The sequence below is a fragment of the Drosophila elegans genome, unplaced genomic scaffold (assembly GCF_018152505.1).
Source record: "Drosophila elegans isolate 14027-0461.03 unplaced genomic scaffold, ASM1815250v1 contig_684, whole genome shotgun sequence".
Classification (NCBI taxonomy): domain Eukaryota; kingdom Metazoa; phylum Arthropoda; class Insecta; order Diptera; family Drosophilidae; genus Drosophila; species Drosophila elegans.
Genome location: NW_024546041.1, coordinates 1,245,369 through 1,264,385, shown reverse-complemented (window position 1 = coordinate 1,264,385; position 19,017 = coordinate 1,245,369). Strand labels below are relative to the sequence as shown.

At 37.2% G+C, this 19,017-nt stretch overlaps 2 protein-coding genes across 7 annotated transcripts in view; one reads left to right on the top strand and one right to left on the bottom strand.

Moving 5' to 3' along the window:
• Positions 1-19,017, top strand: part of LOC108134646 (transcription-associated protein 1) — a 325,375-nt gene that overhangs the window by 71,551 nt on the left and 234,807 nt on the right. For 4 of the 6 annotated variants that reach the window (XM_041710011.1, XM_041710010.1, XM_041710012.1 and 1 more), the window contains exon 8: positions 17,085-17,380. The exons of 1 other annotated variant lie outside the window; for it this stretch is intronic. In XM_041710011.1, the coding sequence (XP_041565945.1) occupies positions 17,085-17,380 (296 nt within the window). Of the gene's footprint in view, positions 1-17,084; positions 17,381-19,017 lie in introns of those variants that run through there. One more of the 6 variants, XM_041710015.1, reaches the window with a different exon arrangement.
• Positions 6,455-9,441, bottom strand: LOC121467749 (transcription-associated protein 1-like). Its single transcript, XM_041710016.1, has 2 exons — positions 7,855-9,441; positions 6,455-6,730 (listed from the first exon to the last, which is right to left on the bottom strand). The coding sequence occupies exons 1-2, from the start codon at positions 9,427-9,429 to the stop codon at positions 6,470-6,472; spliced, it is 1,836 nt and encodes a 611-aa protein (XP_041565950.1). The 5' UTR covers positions 9,430-9,441; the 3' UTR covers positions 6,455-6,469.

Sequence of the window (19,017 nt, the reverse complement as noted above, 5' to 3'; positions counted from 1 at the left end):
AATTTACTGGACGACAATCTTTAAGTATTTTTCTCAAAGTGTTGTTGACAGAGTTGTTGCTCAGGAGTATGGACTTTAGTCTTGGGCGGCAAGTGCTCCCAAGACCAAAATTTCTGCAGGGTTGTGTCAATTGACTCCAACGCTTCCTCCTGGCAAGTGAGATGTACCATTTTTTCAGCGTTTACATTATTTTCAGAGGCACATCTCCTGACACTATTTAGCCGAGAACTGTTTTTTGTAAGATGGGGATTCAGGCCCCTGCTTTATCTGGCCAATAGATAAAAGTTCAAAGAATGTACCAACGCCGATAAGCATATCTATTTTTTGGGGCTTGAAGTACCCTCCACCCGCTGGTGGTGACCGCTTCACCCGGATGGTAACCAGAAATATTTTTCATGATCCAAAAATCGGACGACAACTGTTCCCTACTCGCGACTTCACAACCGTGTTTTTTTTGTGGCTTGGGCATTAGTTCCACCAATGCCTCGCAAGCACATGCACACGTCCTGTCTTGTAATTTTGAGCCTCTGGGCGAGCTCATCGGTCACAAAATTTATTTGTGAACCAGAGTCGAGCAACGCTCGAGCTAATACGAACTGACCACTTTTGGTTTGAACGCTCACAACAGCAGTTGCAAGAATGGATGGAGTCTCCTGCATGAGCGTGGGCTGAGAAGGGGGTGTCAACGCGAGATTTGTGTTTGGGGAATATATATGTATTAACGTGTGATGTGAGGAATTTCACACTCTACATCTGTTTGATTTGCATTTTTTGACCGTGTGACCCTTTCTTAAGCAGTTAATGCATAAGGGTGCTCTTTTAGCGAAATCGAATATTTGCTGAACTGTTAGCGCTGCGAAGGAAGCGCAGTTTCCAATCTGATGTTCAACTGAGTTGCAATACACGCATTGAACAGGGTCGTTCCTGGCAGCGACAAACGAAAAACTTATATTTCCATTTTTCTTAGGGTTAGATTGGGTCTGCTGAACAGTTTTGGGCTTGGAAGCCTCTTCCGTTACCATATGTTGGTATCGCTTTTGAGGGACGCGTCACATTCGCTCCAAAGTGGAAGCGAAGTATAATCTAACTGTTCTTCCAATTTTCTTTTAGTTCCTGCATCGACCTTGCTCATTACCATATGTATTAAAATAGCATTAGTAATCCGTCTATCCTCCCCAATAGAGAGCAAGGAGTCATACAAGGCTGTGGCCGTGTCAATGAGGGTTTTCAAGGCTGTATCAGAAGGCGGGGAAATTGTTTGCAAATTAAAAATTGTCGATATGATGTCAAATCAAGAAAGAAAGCAAACTTCGGTAAGCCCTAGTTCATATACTCTTGCAGCTATTGCAAGAATTAAACATTTTTGAAAACATTAAAATTATGATTTACTTTCGTATATGATTAAAAACATTGAATCTATTATGATTTGCAGATAAATTATTAGATAGTTATTTTATATGTTTTTTATTACTTTTATGGAAGCTATATGATATAGTCGTCCGATTTTGACGACATTTAAACCGTAATTCTAAAATATTGAACTATTACTATATGTCGGAGAACTAAAAAAAAATAAAAAATCAGCAAAGTTATAATTTTTTTTTTTCCCGATTGTTCTTATGGGACCTATATGATATACGTATAGTCTAGATCGACTCGTCTAGTGATGCTGATCAAGAATATATATACGTTATAGGGTCGGAAATGTCTCCTTCACTGCGTTGCAAACTTCTGGCTGAAATTATAATACCCTCTGCAAGGGTGTAAAAATACGATTTGGAAAGATGCCTATAGCAGTGTAAAAGCACACTGCGCAAAATAAATTCAATTCTTGCAAGTTATATCCGTTTGTCGTTATGGGAGCTTTAGGATATAGACGTCCGATCGGTGCGCTTTTAAAACTTGATCTGCGTACATATGTCTTAGGACGACTGTGAAAATGGCAAACGGTATTGAAACAGCCAGAAGGGTATATGAACTTTTGCCGAAGTTTGCTTTCCTTCTTTGTTTATGAATACCTTATTCAGGGTAAAAGAGCGTGCCGATCGGACGTCACAATTGTTAATAGCTGGGAAAATATCTCCTTTTTTATATTTTTATGTGAAATTTTTAATTAAAAAAGCTATTAACATGAAACTATGCAAATCTAAATATAGAGGGTATTATAATTTTGGTCAGAGGCTTGTAACGCAGTGAAGGAGACGTTTCCGACCCTTGTAACGACCCCGTTTTGGGAGGCGGTATAGCTCGCCGTGGCCGTGTGTTCGAGACAGAAATTTATTTCCTCTTTTGATCGGTTTACATCCCTTTCTCCAAAGAATAACACAAATCGAACGCTACAGAGTATGGTTATATTTTAATAGTACGATTGATTAAGACTACGTTTTCTAACTATAATTATATCGAACGTGATACTTCTTGATAAGTGGCGTCGGCGCTGCTGAAGGGCCGAATGTGGTACTGCTTGTTGATATCGACGCTGCGGAAGGGCCGAGTATATCGCAGATCGTTGAGTATCGCACTGCTTTGTGTGCGGGATCGGCGCTACGGAAGCTGGCACTGCGCAATGGTTTGAGGAACTGCTTGGCGTTGCAGATGTGTGATGGCTGAGTGTACTGATTGGTGTTGACGCTTCGGGAGGGCCGATTAAGCACTGCTTGGTGTCGACGATGCGTTGTGGCTCGGTGCACTGCTTGGTGTCGGCGCTTCGGAAGGGCCGATTGTGCACTGCTTGTCGTCGTCGTGTCTCGTCGTTCGAGTACGTCGGGCTCGTAGTGTTCTGGGTCGTTTTAGAGGAAGGAACTACTTGGAATTTCTAGTGGGATTTGGGACATCGTTAGTTTCGAGCTGCCGGGCATCGTTAGTTTCGATCTGCCGTTTTATTCCGTATCGTTTCCGGGTCGGAAGCCGGAAACGTGACTTCTGGGAGGAACTCACTGAGATGGGCCGAAGAAACGAAAACCGTGCCGGGCTCAACGGTCTCGACCGGGCCTGGGTGCGTATTCCTAAACCACGCCGGGCGTCTGTGATCCTCACCAGGTCGTAGAGCCGAATTCAAATCGAACTCTTACGGATCCACCACCACTACCAAGACTAACTACCAGAACACTTACCCGGGTATTCCTCCTAGCTGTTGTTTCCTCGAGAGTCGTCGGAACGCAAGTGACTGGTCTGGAGCTGTGTCTCCGCTTATATAGGCGCTGCTTAGTGTGACCAGATCGGACGATGATGATAATTCCGCTTTGGGTAATCGGGATTATCGGCAATCGATAACTTCGTCTAATAAATGTGACCGGGTGCTGTTGGCTTTGGGAGCGCGTTTGAATAATAAAAGGGCAGTATTTGGAATGTTCTTTTTAAGCTTTAATGTGAAAGTTGAAGTTTATATAATTGTGACGGTGGGTCGTCACACCCTATAATGTATATATATATTCTTGTCAGCATCACTAGGAGAGTGGCTCTAGCCATGTCCGTCTGTCCGTCCGTCTGTTCTTCTGTCCTTCCGTTTCTACGCAAAATAGTCATTTTTAAAGCTATCTGCAGGAAACTTTCCCAACAGTTGTATTTTTATTGCAGGTAGGATATAAGTCGGAACGAGCCGGATCGAACGACTATAGCATATAGCTCTCATATAGCTTTTTCGTCGGGCTGTGAACTAGTACTAAACCGCAACTTTGTGCCATATTAAAAGACTTTAGAACTTTTAAGAGCAGTGGACGCATTGCAGATTGTACCTGAAAAAAATCAACAAAAAATGTAATACGATAAAAATGTATAATATGATATAAAACAGGAAAGGAAGCAAACTTCGAAAAGCCAAAGTTTGTACACCCTTGCAGCTAATGCAAAAAAAAATATTCTTTAAAGTATATAAATTTTGATTTTTTTAACATTCCAATTGTTTCCATTGGAGCTATATTATATAATCGTCATTTCAACTTTAAACATAATTCCGAAAAAATAAACCATGACTTTATCTCGAATAACTGAAAAAAAAGAAAGAAACAGCGAAATAATAATTATTTTTTTGCTTTTTTTTTCCGGTTGTTCTTATGGGAGTTATCGTCCGATTGGGCTCGTTCCGGCTTATATACTACCTGCAATACAAAAAAAACTTTTGGGAAAGTTTCATCCAGATAGCTTTAAAACTGAGATACTAGTTGACGGACAAATTGACGGACAGACGGACGGACGAACAGACGGACGGACGAACAGACGGACGGACAGATGGACGGACGGACAGACGGAGGGACGGACGGACGGACAAACGGACGGACAGACGGACGGACAGACGGAGGGACGGACGGACGGACAAACGGACGGACAGACGGACGGACAGACGGAGGGACGAACGGACTGACGGGCGGACAGGTGGACGGACAGATGGACGGAAAGATGGACCGACGGACGGACGAACAGATGGTCATGGCTATATCGTCTTTCCTACTGATGTTGATCAAGAATATATATACTTTATGGGGTCGGAAACGCCGCATTTTACTTGTCAACGACCAACGGGTATAATAATAATTCTTCGAAAACGACATTTTATAAAGTCGGAAATGTCTCCTTCACTGCGTTACGATCACACTCTTCTGCATAAGCATAGAAATAATACAGAAACCCTTATTTTGTGAATTAATATTTTTTTTATTTACGTACAAATAATATATATATGATTTTTACATTGTCATGTCTTCTTCACTGAGTTGGAAACTTCTGACTGAAATTATAATACCCTCTGTAAGGGTATAAACATTTAAATAGATAGAAATGCGTATAAAGAAAGGAGTCAATGAAGCCCAACAGTATTTTTGTATTTTTTAGTTATTCATAAAGTTGGTTACAATAAATAAATAAGTGCAATTTTCTTCGATGACTAGTTCCCAACTAGATGCCAACATCATAATGTCCCTCTTGTAGAAGATTGCTTCCCTACTAACTCGGAGACCCAATTTTCACAAGACACTTTTGTGTGTAACTTCTGACTACAATGCTCGTTCGCAATGGACTGAAACACGTGGTAATCACTTCGTGCGAGGTACGGACTGTACATGCCTTCTAGGCAGGTTCATCAGACTTGGCATTATGTTAAGGTTTTGAGTTTCTTCTTCACATTAAAGTGCTACCAGAGCCTGACATTCCGGACTGTATACTTGGGGTCGCTAGCTGCTGGGAAAGATTCATTTTTTCCTTTAATTTTAAATAATTAAAACAAATTTTCGTCGTCCCAAATTTTATAATTTTAGAACTCGGAATCTTGAAGTTTTGTTCTTTTGATAACTGAGTTCCTTTCTTTTCTCTTTGTTTTATTTTCCTGATCACAGAGCGAATCCTTAAAGCCGGTTTTTTTTATTATGACATGGTTTCTGAAAGCCTGTTCAGCATGTGGAACCTGAAACTGCACTTTTTGGTATGTCAGCCTTCAATTATTTTGGAATGAAAAACTGTATTCTTTTTTTCCACTTTTTATTAAACGGCAATGACGGTTTTCCTTGAGAATAGTCGAAACGGCCGAAATATAGTTTTTTCCCCGATTTTTCCTATGGGAGCTATATGATATAGTCGTCTGATTCTGATGAAATTTAAACCGTGATTCTGAAATATTTAACCATTACTATAAGTCGAAGAACTAAATAACAATTTTAAAAGCAGAAAAGTTATAATTTTTTTGTATTTTTTTTCCGATTGTTCCTATGAGAGCAATATGATATAGTCGCTCGATTTTGATGAAATTTAAATCGTAATTCAGAAATATTTAACAATTACTATTTGTCGAAGAACTAAAAAAAAATTAAAAACAGCAAAGTTAAAATTTATTGTTATTTTTTTCCGATTGTTCCTTTGGGAGCAATATGCTATAGTATTCTAATCCGGCTCGTTCCGACTTATACACTACCTGCAATAGAAAGACTTTTGGGAAAGTGAAAGTGAAAGATAGCTTTTAAACCGACTAGTTTGCGTAGAAACGGACAGACGGACATGGCTAGATCGACTCTCCTAGTGATGCTGATCAAGAATATATACACTTTATAGGGTCGGAAACGTCTCCTTCACTGCATTGTAAACTTCTGACTGAAATTATTATACCCTCTGCAAGGGTATAAAAATGATATTTAAGGATGATTTTTTTGATGCCCCTTGGATTCCATAACAATTTTGCAATTACTTATTGCCTTCCTTAATTAACCAAAACCAAACCGCAAAGTTGGGGTTTTTAAATATAAAAAAAAATATTTGAAAAATATCCAGACGTTCGTTTTTATAGCCATTTTAAAACGCAACTTTTTCGTCGGGCTGTGAACTAGTACTAAACAGCAAATTTGTGCCATATTAAAAGAGTTTAGAACGGTAAGGAGACGACTTAAGCGTAGAATTTTTCAAAACCTGTAACTATTAAGCGTATGAAGTAAAACTATTTTAATTTCGTATTTTGTACTTTCCTTGCACTGTTGAATCTCTTATATTGTCAAAAGACTTTTTTTCGAGTTTCCACCGAATCGATTCCTGTCCGTTTTATTGAGCTTTCCTGCAAGAATTCTTCATCGGTTCCATCAGCTTTGGTTTCTCGCTCATCCTCTTTAATGCGGTGAAGCTCCCATTTTATAATTACTTCTGCTAAGTCCACAGCTAGTTTCTTATGTTCAATAGACGCAGTAGGAGGAAATCCTAAGCGCTGCATATAATTTATTAAGTGTTGCACTAGTTGATGCCTTACAGGAAAATATACCTACAAAATAAATAAATTATAATATAATCATTAAAATCAACTGATTGCTACATAACAAGAAGCAAGATATTAAACTTCGAAAAGCCGAAGTTTATATACCCTTGCAGCAGAAAAAAACTTGCACTGCGTAAGAATTACTAGAATCTGCATGTCAAACCATCAAAGGCTTTAATAGTTTCCAAAATCTTCCCGTTCATACATACGGATAGGCGGACAGAGAGACAGACGGTCAAACACACGGACATGACTAGTTCGACTCGGCTATTGATCCTAATAAAGAATATATATACTTTATAGGGTCGGAAACGCTCCCATTTACCTTGAATAGGACGAAAAAGTACGTTTTGGAAGGGCGAAATTTAACATCTTGACTTGACTGTCCCAAGGTAGCTTTAGGATCCGACCTACGCCGTTTTCAAACTTGATCTGGACAATGTTATATTAACTTGTATAGTCTCATCAAGAATAGATGCATTTTATAAAGTTGCATAGCCAACATGGAAGCTAAGAGCGGGCAGCACCCTCGCTAACAGTTCTAAATCAGCAAGCACTACGGCTCTATCTAATGAGAATAGGATAGTCTAGTAGGCGGCAGAGGATTAAATAACTGAATAACTTTTTAAATAAAAATTTTTTAAAATAATCGAAACACACAAACAATCCTATAACTATGGTTTAACAGAGTAACATGACAGACTTTTGCGCTTTGTCAGAGTGGGCGTGACCGTTTTGAATTAAACCAGGGCTGCGTAAGAATTACTAGAATTCCAAATCTCTAGCTTTTGTAGTTTTCGAGATCTCGACATTGATACAGACGGCCAGACGGACAGACAAACGGACTTGGTATGATCGACTCGGCTAGTGATCCTAATAAAGAATATATACTTTATAGAGTCCGGAACGACTCTTCCTACCTGTAACATACTTTTCAACGAATACAATAAATTTTTTTACTTTGCGAATAACGGGTATAAATATTCTACATGCTTCGATTTTTATGCGTACATGTCTAACACCAATGAAGCTACATCGACGTAGAGACATACAGACGGACGGGCGGGCAAACGGACGGGCAAACGGACCTGACTAAATCAAATGTTTAATATAATAATGTCAATACTTACTTTATAATGACGAATTATAAGTTGTAATATATGAAACAGCTGCTGCATTGCATGGCCTTCTTCAACGATAATTTTTTTTGTCCAGTGTGTCAACATAGTGTTTCCGTCTTCCATTCGCAACGGCATAGCTGGTGTTAGTACATCGAGAGCTTGTTTAACTATAGATCTAGCCTCTAATGCATGTCCTTTAAGCAACGAATGAAATACTTGCAAAACTATTTTTTTATGAATTGCCAATCTAGCTATTATATGCGCAAGCAATAAATGACCATGATATCGTGCAGTTGGGTCCACCGAATTCTTACTAAGTAAACAGGGCCAAGCAAAGGTCATGAGACGCCGAAGCTTATTACCCTGCCGCTTATTATTAGCATCTCCATCATGTATGTGCTGAGATGCGCGTTCTACCAATAAACAGGCAAGCTGTAACAGAGCAATTCTAACTGCATCTTCATATTGTTTATCCGGGTCAAAAACTTTATTAATAAAGACGGAAACAATATTTTTTTCATCTTCTTGATATGGCGTCGGCGGAGCGCCAATTAGTTTGTTTCCTTCGCCTTTATCAAAACTTACAGTAAAACAAGGAATAATAACAGCTGAAATAATTTTCGCTTTCAGCTCTTCTGAAATTGTGTTGTTATTAAAATTTTCAACAAAATAAAAAAATGCGTTTCGTTTCCAGTTAACGGTAAAGCTTTGAGCAACTGTGTTTTGCAAGAAATCTCGTAAGAAGTAAACATCAGGTATAAAGCGAAAGCATAATGCTTTTAATAATTGAAAGAGCAGTTCAATATCATTTGTGTTGTTTGAAAAATAAAGCAAGAGTATTCTTCCAATTAAATGCCATAAATCACAAACTACGTTTTCAGCGCATGTGGAATATAAATTACTCTGCCAGCAATTTTTGAGGGCGTCTACAATGTCTCGTCGCGTCGGAATCCATTGATCATCTATTTCCATTAACGTAAAAATTATTAAAACGGCTTGGTGATGAACTTCATATTTATGTGTTTGTAGTAAGTCGGAATTGAAGTTTAAGTAAATTAATAATTTGTTATATTTACTGTTTTTTATAGCTAAACGAAATGTTGATCCCATTTTGTGCTTTAAAACATATATAAAAAAACGATTCCATTGAGAGTCCATCATAACAGATTCTTTTAAAAATAAATCCACTGTTTCTGCTGGAAAACGTTGAAGAAACTTTAGAAGCGGTTCTCGATATGGGCTTGATGCCTCAATCATCAGATTTTTTTCTGTTTTTAAGACGAGTTGGCATAACTTTTCAATATATTTTTCTGATGCTGAGATATGGGAAAACATTTCGACTAGTGTGACAATTTTAAGTTCGTACTCTCCGCCCTTTGATGATGCAAAAAAGTTGATATTTTGATTTGTGCACTTATAGTCTCCCACAAATATTTCAATAATTTTTGAACAGTGTTGCAATATTTGTTCACTTAACTTCTCATTAAACATTTCCGGAAATAATTGCGTAAAATAAGATAAGCGTTTTATTGCTGGTATAGACAAATTTCTGTGATCGCCCAATTTTAAGAGCAGTGGACGCATTGCAGATTGTACCTGAAAAAAATCAACAAAAAATGTAATACGATAAAAATGTATAATATGATATAAAACAGGAAAGGAAGCAAACTTCGAAAAGCCAAAGTTTGTACACCCTTGCAGCTAATGCAAAAATATAATATTCTTTAAAGTATATGAATTTTGATTTTTTTTAACATTCCAATTGTGTCCATTGTAATCGTCATTTCAACTTTAAACATAATTCCGAAAAAATAAACCATGACTTTATCTCGAATAACTAAAAAAAATTAAGAAACAGCGAAATAATAATTATTTTTTTGTTTTTTTTTCCGGTTGTTCTTCTGGGAGTTATCGTCCGATTGGGCTCGTTCCGACTCATATATTACCTGCAATACAAAAAAAACTTTTGGGAAAGTTTCATCCAGATAGCTTTAAAACTGAGATACTAGTTGACGGACAAATGGACGGACAGACGGACGGACGAACAGACGGACGGACAGATGGACGGACGGACAGACGGAGGGACGGACGGACGGACGGACCGACAAACGGACGGACGGACAGACGGAGGGACGAACGGACTGACGGGCGGACAGGTGGACGGACAGATGGACGGAAAGATGGACCGACGGACGGACGAACAGATGGTCATGGCTATATCGTCTTTCCTACTGATGTTGATCAAGAATATATATACTTTATAGGGTCGGAAACGCCGCATTTTACTTGTCTACGACCAACGGGTATAATAATAATTCTTCGAAAACGACATTTTATAAAGTCGGAAATGTCTCCTTCACTGCGTTACAATCACACTCTACTGCATAAGCATAGAAATAATACAGAAACCCTAATTTTGTGAATTAATATTTTTTTTATTTACGTACAAATAATATATATATGATTTTTACATTGTCATGTCTTCTTCACTGAGTTGGAAACTTCTGACTGAAATTATAATACCCTCTGTAAGGGTATAAACATTTAAATAGATAGAAATGCGTATAAAGAAAGGAGTCAATAAAATCCAACAGTATATTTGTATTTTTTAGTTATTCATAAAGTTGGTTACAATAAATAAATAGGTGCAATTTTTTTCGATGACTAGTTCCCAACTAGATGCCAACATCATAATGTCCCTCTTGTAGAAGATTGCTTCCCTACTAACTCGGAGACCCAATTTTCACAAGACACTTTTGTGTGTAACTTCTGACTACAATGCTCGTTCGCAATGGACTGAAACACGTGGTAATCACTTCGTGCGAGGTACGGACTGTACAGGTGCTGCCTTCAAGCGGTCCGGGCCGCTTTAAAGCGCTTCGACCACGACCGTTTGCACTTTACGTTGTCGTAAGCGTATTATAAATTCTTAATAATAAATATTTTTAAAGTCCCTATATTTTATCTTATCACTATTGCAATCAAGAGACATTCCATACGTTAAGAAAATAAGATCGTATTAGAAAAGGTAGGTGCTTAGATCTGGTCATAATGTCGGTTCTCTATTGTGAACAGCATATATGCCAAGTATTAACATGGACTTGGTGGGCTGGTCATCACAAAGAAGGTAGCCATTAAAGTCCCCCGCTAAAATTACATCAGAGTAGGCTGATATTAGCTTAAGAAGTTATGAGCAATCAGTATTTTTGTAAGGCCACTATATACAGCCGACAGTGTTATTTTTCCTGGCTTATAGTTCAATAATTAAAGAAAAATATATTCGATTTGTCTTTCATGACAATGCTTGCACACTAGAAGTCACACATATCCGAAGTAAACCAGGTTTTGGACACACAAATGATGTCAACTTTTGATTTCACAAAGATTTGTCCAGCCAAAAGAAAAATTATAATTAAGTTATTTCTTGAGTGTAAAAGCTACAGTTAATAGAGCTCACTCCTCCATACAGATGGTTTTCCTTAACTTCACTTACACCGGTTGGATCATTTCAAATCCACGTGCTGGTCGTCCTCCGGCTTTAACAACGACGGAAGAGAAAAAATGTATTCAACTGGTTCAAGAAAATTTTCGTACGTGCCTACGAGCCTATGTTGGAAGTCGAAGAGCGGTTCTCCAAATCTGTATCAGAAGATACCATCCGAAGGGTTATAAAAAAGGAAGGGGACAAAAGCCATGTAGGCCAAAAAAAGGCTTTTATATCGAAGTAAATCTAAAGAAACGGATAGAGTATGCTAATGAGCACATTTTCAAGCCTCCAGAGTTTTGGAACAGCCTAATGTGCTCTGATGAGAGTAAGTTCGGCGTTTTTGAAAATAAAAGGCAGAAAAAATTTATCCCACTGTGAATCACGGAGATGGTGGGGTAATGGTTTGAAATATTGAAATTAATTAATGGTTTAACAACGTTTTTTGACCGATTTTGCCCGTTGTCTATAAATCAAATAAAAACACTTATTGACGATATAAAATTTATGTGACGGTCGCACATTAAACTCGAAAAACTTCTGATATCAGATTTTGTAACGATTATTATTTATTTTACCAAAAAAATTACTTTACTTTTATTTAATTAGTTTTGAAATCGACACAAAGCTGCATAATAAAATTAGCCTTGTTACTTAACAATTTCAAAGGACCGTGCATTTTAAAAATGTCTTTCATATAGTTTTTTACATTTTGAATTTGCTGACTGTTTTAATAATTTTAGAATGTTATATAACTCTCGTCTTTTCGGTACCTTTGAAGAAATGTTATTGGTTTTTATCTTTTTAAAAAAGCAATTTATTGTTTATTTATGTTTTTGCGTTTATACATTTATTAGGAAAAGAACCTTTAATTTATTTTGAATTTGCTTTTTGTATATTCTCATTAATTTCTAAATTAAAAATTTTTTGTTAAACAATTAACATGTTAAACATAACAAATCATATCAAAAATTGGGCAAAAACCATCCGTTTTTTAAAGTACAAATGAAAATAAACAAGAAATTAAGAAAACTTCGGTAAGTCGTAGTTAATATACCCTTGCAGCTAATACAAAAATTTAATTCTCTTTAAAACATCTAAATTTTGATTTACAAGTACGCGTATAGGTTTAAAAACATCGAAGTTTTCAGCTTAATTATTCGATAGCCACTATGTCAGCTATATTATATCGTTTTCTCATTTTATTTAAATTTAATTTTGAGTTATGAAACCATTACTCTGTCGAAAAGAATTTTTTTTTAATTAAAGATAGAAAAGTTATAATATTTATTTTATTTATTTTTTATTTTTTAATACTTTGATTGCTTTTAACGGAGCTGTATTTTATAGTCAGCCAATTTTAATAAAATAAAAACCGAAAGTTTGAAATGTTAAACCAAATATTATTTTAACAAATATTAAAGCAATAGGAGTGGAAAGATCATAACACCATTAAATTGAATTACTTAAACTACCCTGGTTTACAAATTGGAATCGACAAAATCGTCTCTGATTCAAAAAGGAATTTCAAATTTTTTGTATGTCAAAAGTAAAAAATATTGTTCATGCCTATTTTGTTTTTAATTTCCAGTTCTGCTTTACAGATTTCGGTCATTAATGCTTTATTTCAGTACAAATAGTACCTAGTACGCTCTTTAACTTTGTGCTTTGTAGAGAATAAGTTAAATAAAAGAAAAAAAGTACGGGTTTTGATGCTTGTTTTCGCACGGCGTTTATGTAGCAACATATAAATTTACTACGAGGTGCTTCTTAAAGTTTGAGAAAGCAGCCACCGCTCGGGAGAAAGTTTGATAAAGCATAAGCAATTTAATATTAAACAAAGTTTTTTGCTAACAATAAACATTTGCTGTTGAAACATTAAGCGACTTTCATGTAAATAAATAAAATATTTATAAAAGAGGGTCGGCAAACAACTGTAACGACCCTGTCTCGGGAGGCAGACACGAGAGTAAACTTATCGGTATATATGAGGCTGGTATTGTGTGATCTTTTCCTGGCTTTGGGACCATTATGATTACCGACTTTTCCCATTTTTTTGGGAAGTAGCCAAGTCGTGTAATCCCGTTAAAGAGTTTACAAATTACCTCAACTGCACAGTTTGGGAGTTCAATTAGCATCTTAGAAGTTATTAGATCACCGCCTGGGGCCTTTTTTGTTTTTAATTGCTCGCTGATGACTTTTGCAACTTCGTTTGTTTGGAACAGAATTGGTGCCGTCTCAGTTCCACCTCGAATTGACGGCGACGGTAGTGTGAATGAATTATTTGCAGAGTTTGGCTGAAAAACATTTCGAAGGTGTAAAGCAAATGTACGAGCTATGTCTTTGTCGCTTCTGGCCCAGCTGCCTGAAGAGTCTCTTACGGGAATTACTGTTTCGGCCGGCGCACTTAGATTTGGGTGGGCCCTCCACAGGGGATGCTTGGTACTGGTGGGTGAAAGTTTCTCAATGTACTGGCGTTTTGCTTTTTCTTCTTCTTCCTGGTAAGTCTGCGACCAGCTTCCTTAAGACTATGTTTTGAGGATGGCGATCTGCTGGTTTTTTCCAAGCACGCCTCAAACGTCTTTTCTCCAAAACAAGCTGTTCGATTTCAAGGTTAGTTTTGTTTTGGTGTGTGTGCCCATCCCTCCCTTGCGGTGTAGAGACTTTGGCTGCTGCGACGAGTACAGACTCCAGTGCATTGGCATAGCAGTCGATGTCCTCCTTGAAGTTGTGCTGTGGAGTTAGTTCGATGTGGGAACTTACGTACTTTTTGAACTTTAGCCAGTTGGTTCGATGCGACGTCAACCTGCAAGGGTGCTCGATTAATTCCGGGCTTTGAAGAAGAGTTATTAGCACTGGTGAGTGGTCCGATGATAGATCCAAAAGCGATTTGGCAAATATTAGATTGCGAGAAATAATTTTTGTCACAGCAAAATCAATTAAAGCAGGTAGTTTTCTAGGATCTGTTGGCCAGTATGTAGGACTACCTGGTGAAACGTACTCCAGTTTGTGACATGTTTTGATAAGTGCATTATATAGTTTCCTTCCTTTGGGGGTCACAAGGCGGGATCCCCAGTGTGTGTGCTTGGCGTTGTAATCACCTGCTGCTATGAATCGCTCTCCAAGTGAATTGTAGAAGTCCATGAATTGGTCTTCGGAGACTGTAAAGTGGGGTGGGCAGTAGACAGCGGCAATGGCAAGGTTGCTGGTGCCCAACTGTAATTTTATCAATGTAGCTTGCAGATATTTTTTTGCAAACCGTTGGTGAAAGTGGTGTTTGATACGGTCTCTTATTAAGATGCCGATTCCGCCATGTGCTTTACCATCTGGATGATCGGTGCCGTAGGCATAATTTATTTGGACTGCTGAGCTGCAAGCATTTGTAACAAGATATTTTGGTTTTGCATTAAAATTTGCATGGTGGTTTTCATGAAGGACATAAATTCCATCATATTTTGTTGCAAAGCTATCATCATAGTTTCCATGTTACCTTGTGGCTGTCCCATGGCCTGCTGTATGTTATCAGTTTTCGGCTCTATGTGAGCTGTGCCTGATCTTAGAGCACTGGCTGTAGATGGTAATTGAAGGACCAAATGATGACCTGGCTGCTTTTGCGAAGAAAACTTCGGGTGTCGTTTGTGATTTCATGTAAATGTTCTGGCGTGCCGTTGACGCTCTTTGCATCCGACTTTTCATCTCCTTGTAGACTGGACAGCCTCTGTAGTTTGCTGTGTGGTTTCATTGGCAGTTTACACACTTTTTAGTGTGAGAGTCTCCCTTGTTGGCAGGGCAGATTTCGGAGCCGTGGCAGTTTCCACAAGCTACACAAACTGACCTGAGGGTGCAGTAAGCCCTGGTGTGTCCGTATTCCTGGCAGTTTGTACATTGCACTGGCCCGTTCCGTTTGTGCGGCTCTTCAACTGTGATCCTACGGTGCAGAAGGTACTGCAACTTGTAGATCGGGTGCACTGCGTTTTTTTTCAAAGTTCTGCTGTCTGGCTCCAGCTCGACCTTGAAAAGGGGTTGCGGCTTCTTGTTTTTGTTCATAATGTTCATAACATTTTTGGCGCAAAAACCGTTTTCTTTAAAGCCTCTATAATTTCAGAGGGGGTCACATCGGGTTCTATTCCCTTGAGGACAACTTGTAAGCCCTTGCAACTTTTCAGCTGGTACGTGTAGTAATTCTTTTTGGCATTGTTTAGGTACCTCGACACTACTCGGAAATCATCTTCGGTTTTGGTTTGAAGTTTGGTTTCGCTTATGTTCCCTTTCATAAGCGGAATAACATGAAAGTTATCCTTCCCGACAAGCTCAACTATTTTATTTACTAGGACGTTAGAGATCTTCTCCCGAATAAAGATAGGTGGGGGCTTTAGTTTCTTTGGGGCTAATTCTTCGTACTCTGTTTCAGGCTCCGCCAGAATGGAAAATCTATTTTCATTTAATGGCCCGAGATTTTCAGTGCATTTGTTGGTACGGTTTATTTTGGGCATATTGCCGTCAGATTTTTTTGGGGGGGTTAGCTTGCGCTTGGAAATATTAATATAGCGATCCATGCCTGTCTGCGTGGCCGAACCCGCTTGCGGAATTGTAATTTTTCCTACCGTAGCTTTGTTTTTGCCGTTTGACCCGATTTTTGCACTTGGTTGTGTTGTTGCTTTAACCGCTGCAGAAGAAGAGAGTGGAGTCGTTATTGCATTGTTGGCGACAGAGACCGTTGTAGTTGACGTAGTAGTTGCTGTTGTTGTTGCACTAGGTGGCAGAAGCTCGGTTGGAGTTTTGCATTGCTCACACCATGTTGTTTGTGCGGTGAAAAGCAGGGCGGGAGAGCAAGAACTAGCTCTCTGGTTTTCGGCGGTCAGTAAACTTGCACTTTCTTGCACTTTCGGTTCTAGAGTATTACTCGTGAACGAGAAGTAAGCATTGTTTCGGGCCAAAGAGAGACGACGTTTGTCTTGCTCACTCTGAATTTTTTCACGGGCTTCGTCTTGCTGTTTTTGGCGTTGAGTGCGCTGATCCACGTTCTTACTCATTTATTGATAGAGCGTAAATATTAATTAATTAATTAACTAAAACTTTAGTTTACGATATGCGAATTAGCATCGCGAATCGCAAAACCACGCGTTTATAAATTTTTCCGAACGTTTACGACTCAGTGACTTATTGTTTTTCCGGAGCGTTAAGAAAACACGTCTACACGCGACCGAATGCAATAATGGATTTTTATGTTTTATAGTTTTATAAATTTTGCTGTTGGATTTATAAATTTGTATTTCATAATCATCAAACAAAGCAAAATGTAAGAAAACTATAATAAAACGGTATTTATATCCTGATTTCATAGTAATCAAGAACGTAAGCAAACTTCGGCAAGCCGAAGTGCATATACCCTTGCAGCCATTGCAAAAATTAAATATTCTTGAAAACATTACAAATTATGATTTATTTGCGTATATGCTTAAAAACATTGAAGATATGATTCCTATAGCATTAATATGATTTAGTTTTCCGATTTTAATAAAATTAAAATTAACCAACTTACGCGTTGCGCCACTAACCACTTGAATTCTATGTGTACAATGCGCCTAGTTTTGAGATGACAAAAAATGATATCCAGATTTACGTTTGACGAATAATACATAAAATACATATTTGTTATTATAGCTGAAAGCTTAAACGAAATTCGATCAACCCAAGTTTGCTTCCTTTGTTTTGTATTTTCTAAACGGTATTTATCGATTTCGTAACTTTTCAGATTTGACGAATACCTATCACAAACTTTTTTTTCACGAGTTGCTTACATTAAGTGAAGCCGAAGATGCCACGTTAGCAAAGTTGGACTGCTATAAAAACGTTCCGAATCTCATACCACTTAGGACCAGTGCGTTACGAGCACTAGCAGCATGTCACTATATAAGTGATATTGGATACAAAGAGAAAATTATAAATATAATTTTTAAAGTCATGGAAAATGATAAACCAGAACTTCAGGAAACTGCGTACCTCTGCATGAAGCACTTTATTACTGGAGTTACACTAGAAAAAGAAAAGGTAAATTTTCTTAACTTAACATTTTACAGTAAGGCAAATGTCCTATCCGGTCTTGTGGATGGCAGTCCACGTAGTTATACGGATGCTACGGAGCGGAGTCATGGTCAATACAAAACGAGCGCTAATAAAATAGATAATAAATTATATGGCAATCTTTTTGAGCTTAGTTTCTTTCGGGTAAGTGATTTCAACCGATGATTTTGCACATATGCAAAAGCCAAAAATAAAAAGAACTGGAGACGGACTGACTCATTCTTCAAGAAGTTCGATGTTCGCTTATTATATTATATTATCACGCATAAGGTATGTCAAGTCATCAAAGTCACTTTTATTGGATTGCTGTTCGTTGTCTTCAATTTTATGAAAACTGTCTCATCACTTTGCTGATCTGTTGAGCTCCTATGAAAATAATGGGAATATTAATAAAAAAAAGTATTTCAAAAATATTTAACTTCTCTATTTTATTAATTTTTTTTATTTAAATTCTTTTAATCATTGTTATTGTTTCAATTTTAGAATTACGTGTTTAAATTTTTAAATTTGGATAAGATTTCATACATTTGTTCTTCGTTTTATTTATGATTTATTTATTAAGTGGCTATTTATTAAATTCTTTAAAGATACATGTTTTGACTTGAAATTTTAGATTTTAAACTTGAGAAAAAAATGTTCCAGAACCTTGGAGTGTGATTTTCATAACACATGTGAAAGCCACGTTTTGGCGAGCGGGTTCATCGGAAATCTAAAAAATGTTATCCCAGGAGCAGATTTTTTTTTATTTTGCAATTAGCAAAAGTTATGCAACAATAACTGAAAATTAAATTGGATTAAAATCGGACGACTATAGCATATAGCTCCCATAGAATCTATCGGAATACTAAAAAAATAAATTTAAAAAAGTGTTAACTTCATTATTTGTTTTTATTTCTTTTGAACATTCAATTAGTAATAGTTTAATATCGTTCAAAACAACATTTTAAATTATGTTTATAAATCACATAGCTGCCCTAGCAACAATCAAATAACTGAGTCAAAAATGTTAAAAAAATGTTAACTTCATTGTTTGTTTTTATTTCTTTTGAACATAGTAATAGTTTAATAACATTCAAAACAACATTTTTAATTATGTTTATAAATCACATAGCTGCCCTAGCAACGATCAAAAAAATGAGCCAAAAATTTAAATATGAACGAATTAATTGACCTGAGATAAATATATAGTTACTACACAAAACAATAAGTTTTTGAAATTTTTTATTACACCCTTGCAGAGGGTATTATAATTTCAGTCAGAAGTTTGCAACGCAATGAAGGAGACATTTCCGAACCTATAAAGTATATATAATCTTGATCATTATCACTAGGAGAGTCGATCTAGCCATGTCCGTCTGTCAGTCTGTCCGTCCGTTTCTACGCAAACTAGTCTCTCAGTTTTAAAGCTATCTGCATGAAACTTTCCCAAAAGTTGTATTTCTATTTCAGGTAGTATATAAGTCGGAAGCCCCCATAGGAACCATCGGAAAAAAAATACAAACAAAATTATATTGTAATTTTTTTAATTTTTTTTAGTTCTTTGACATATAGTATTGGTTAAATATTATAGAATTACGGTCAAAATTTCATCCAAATCGGACGAC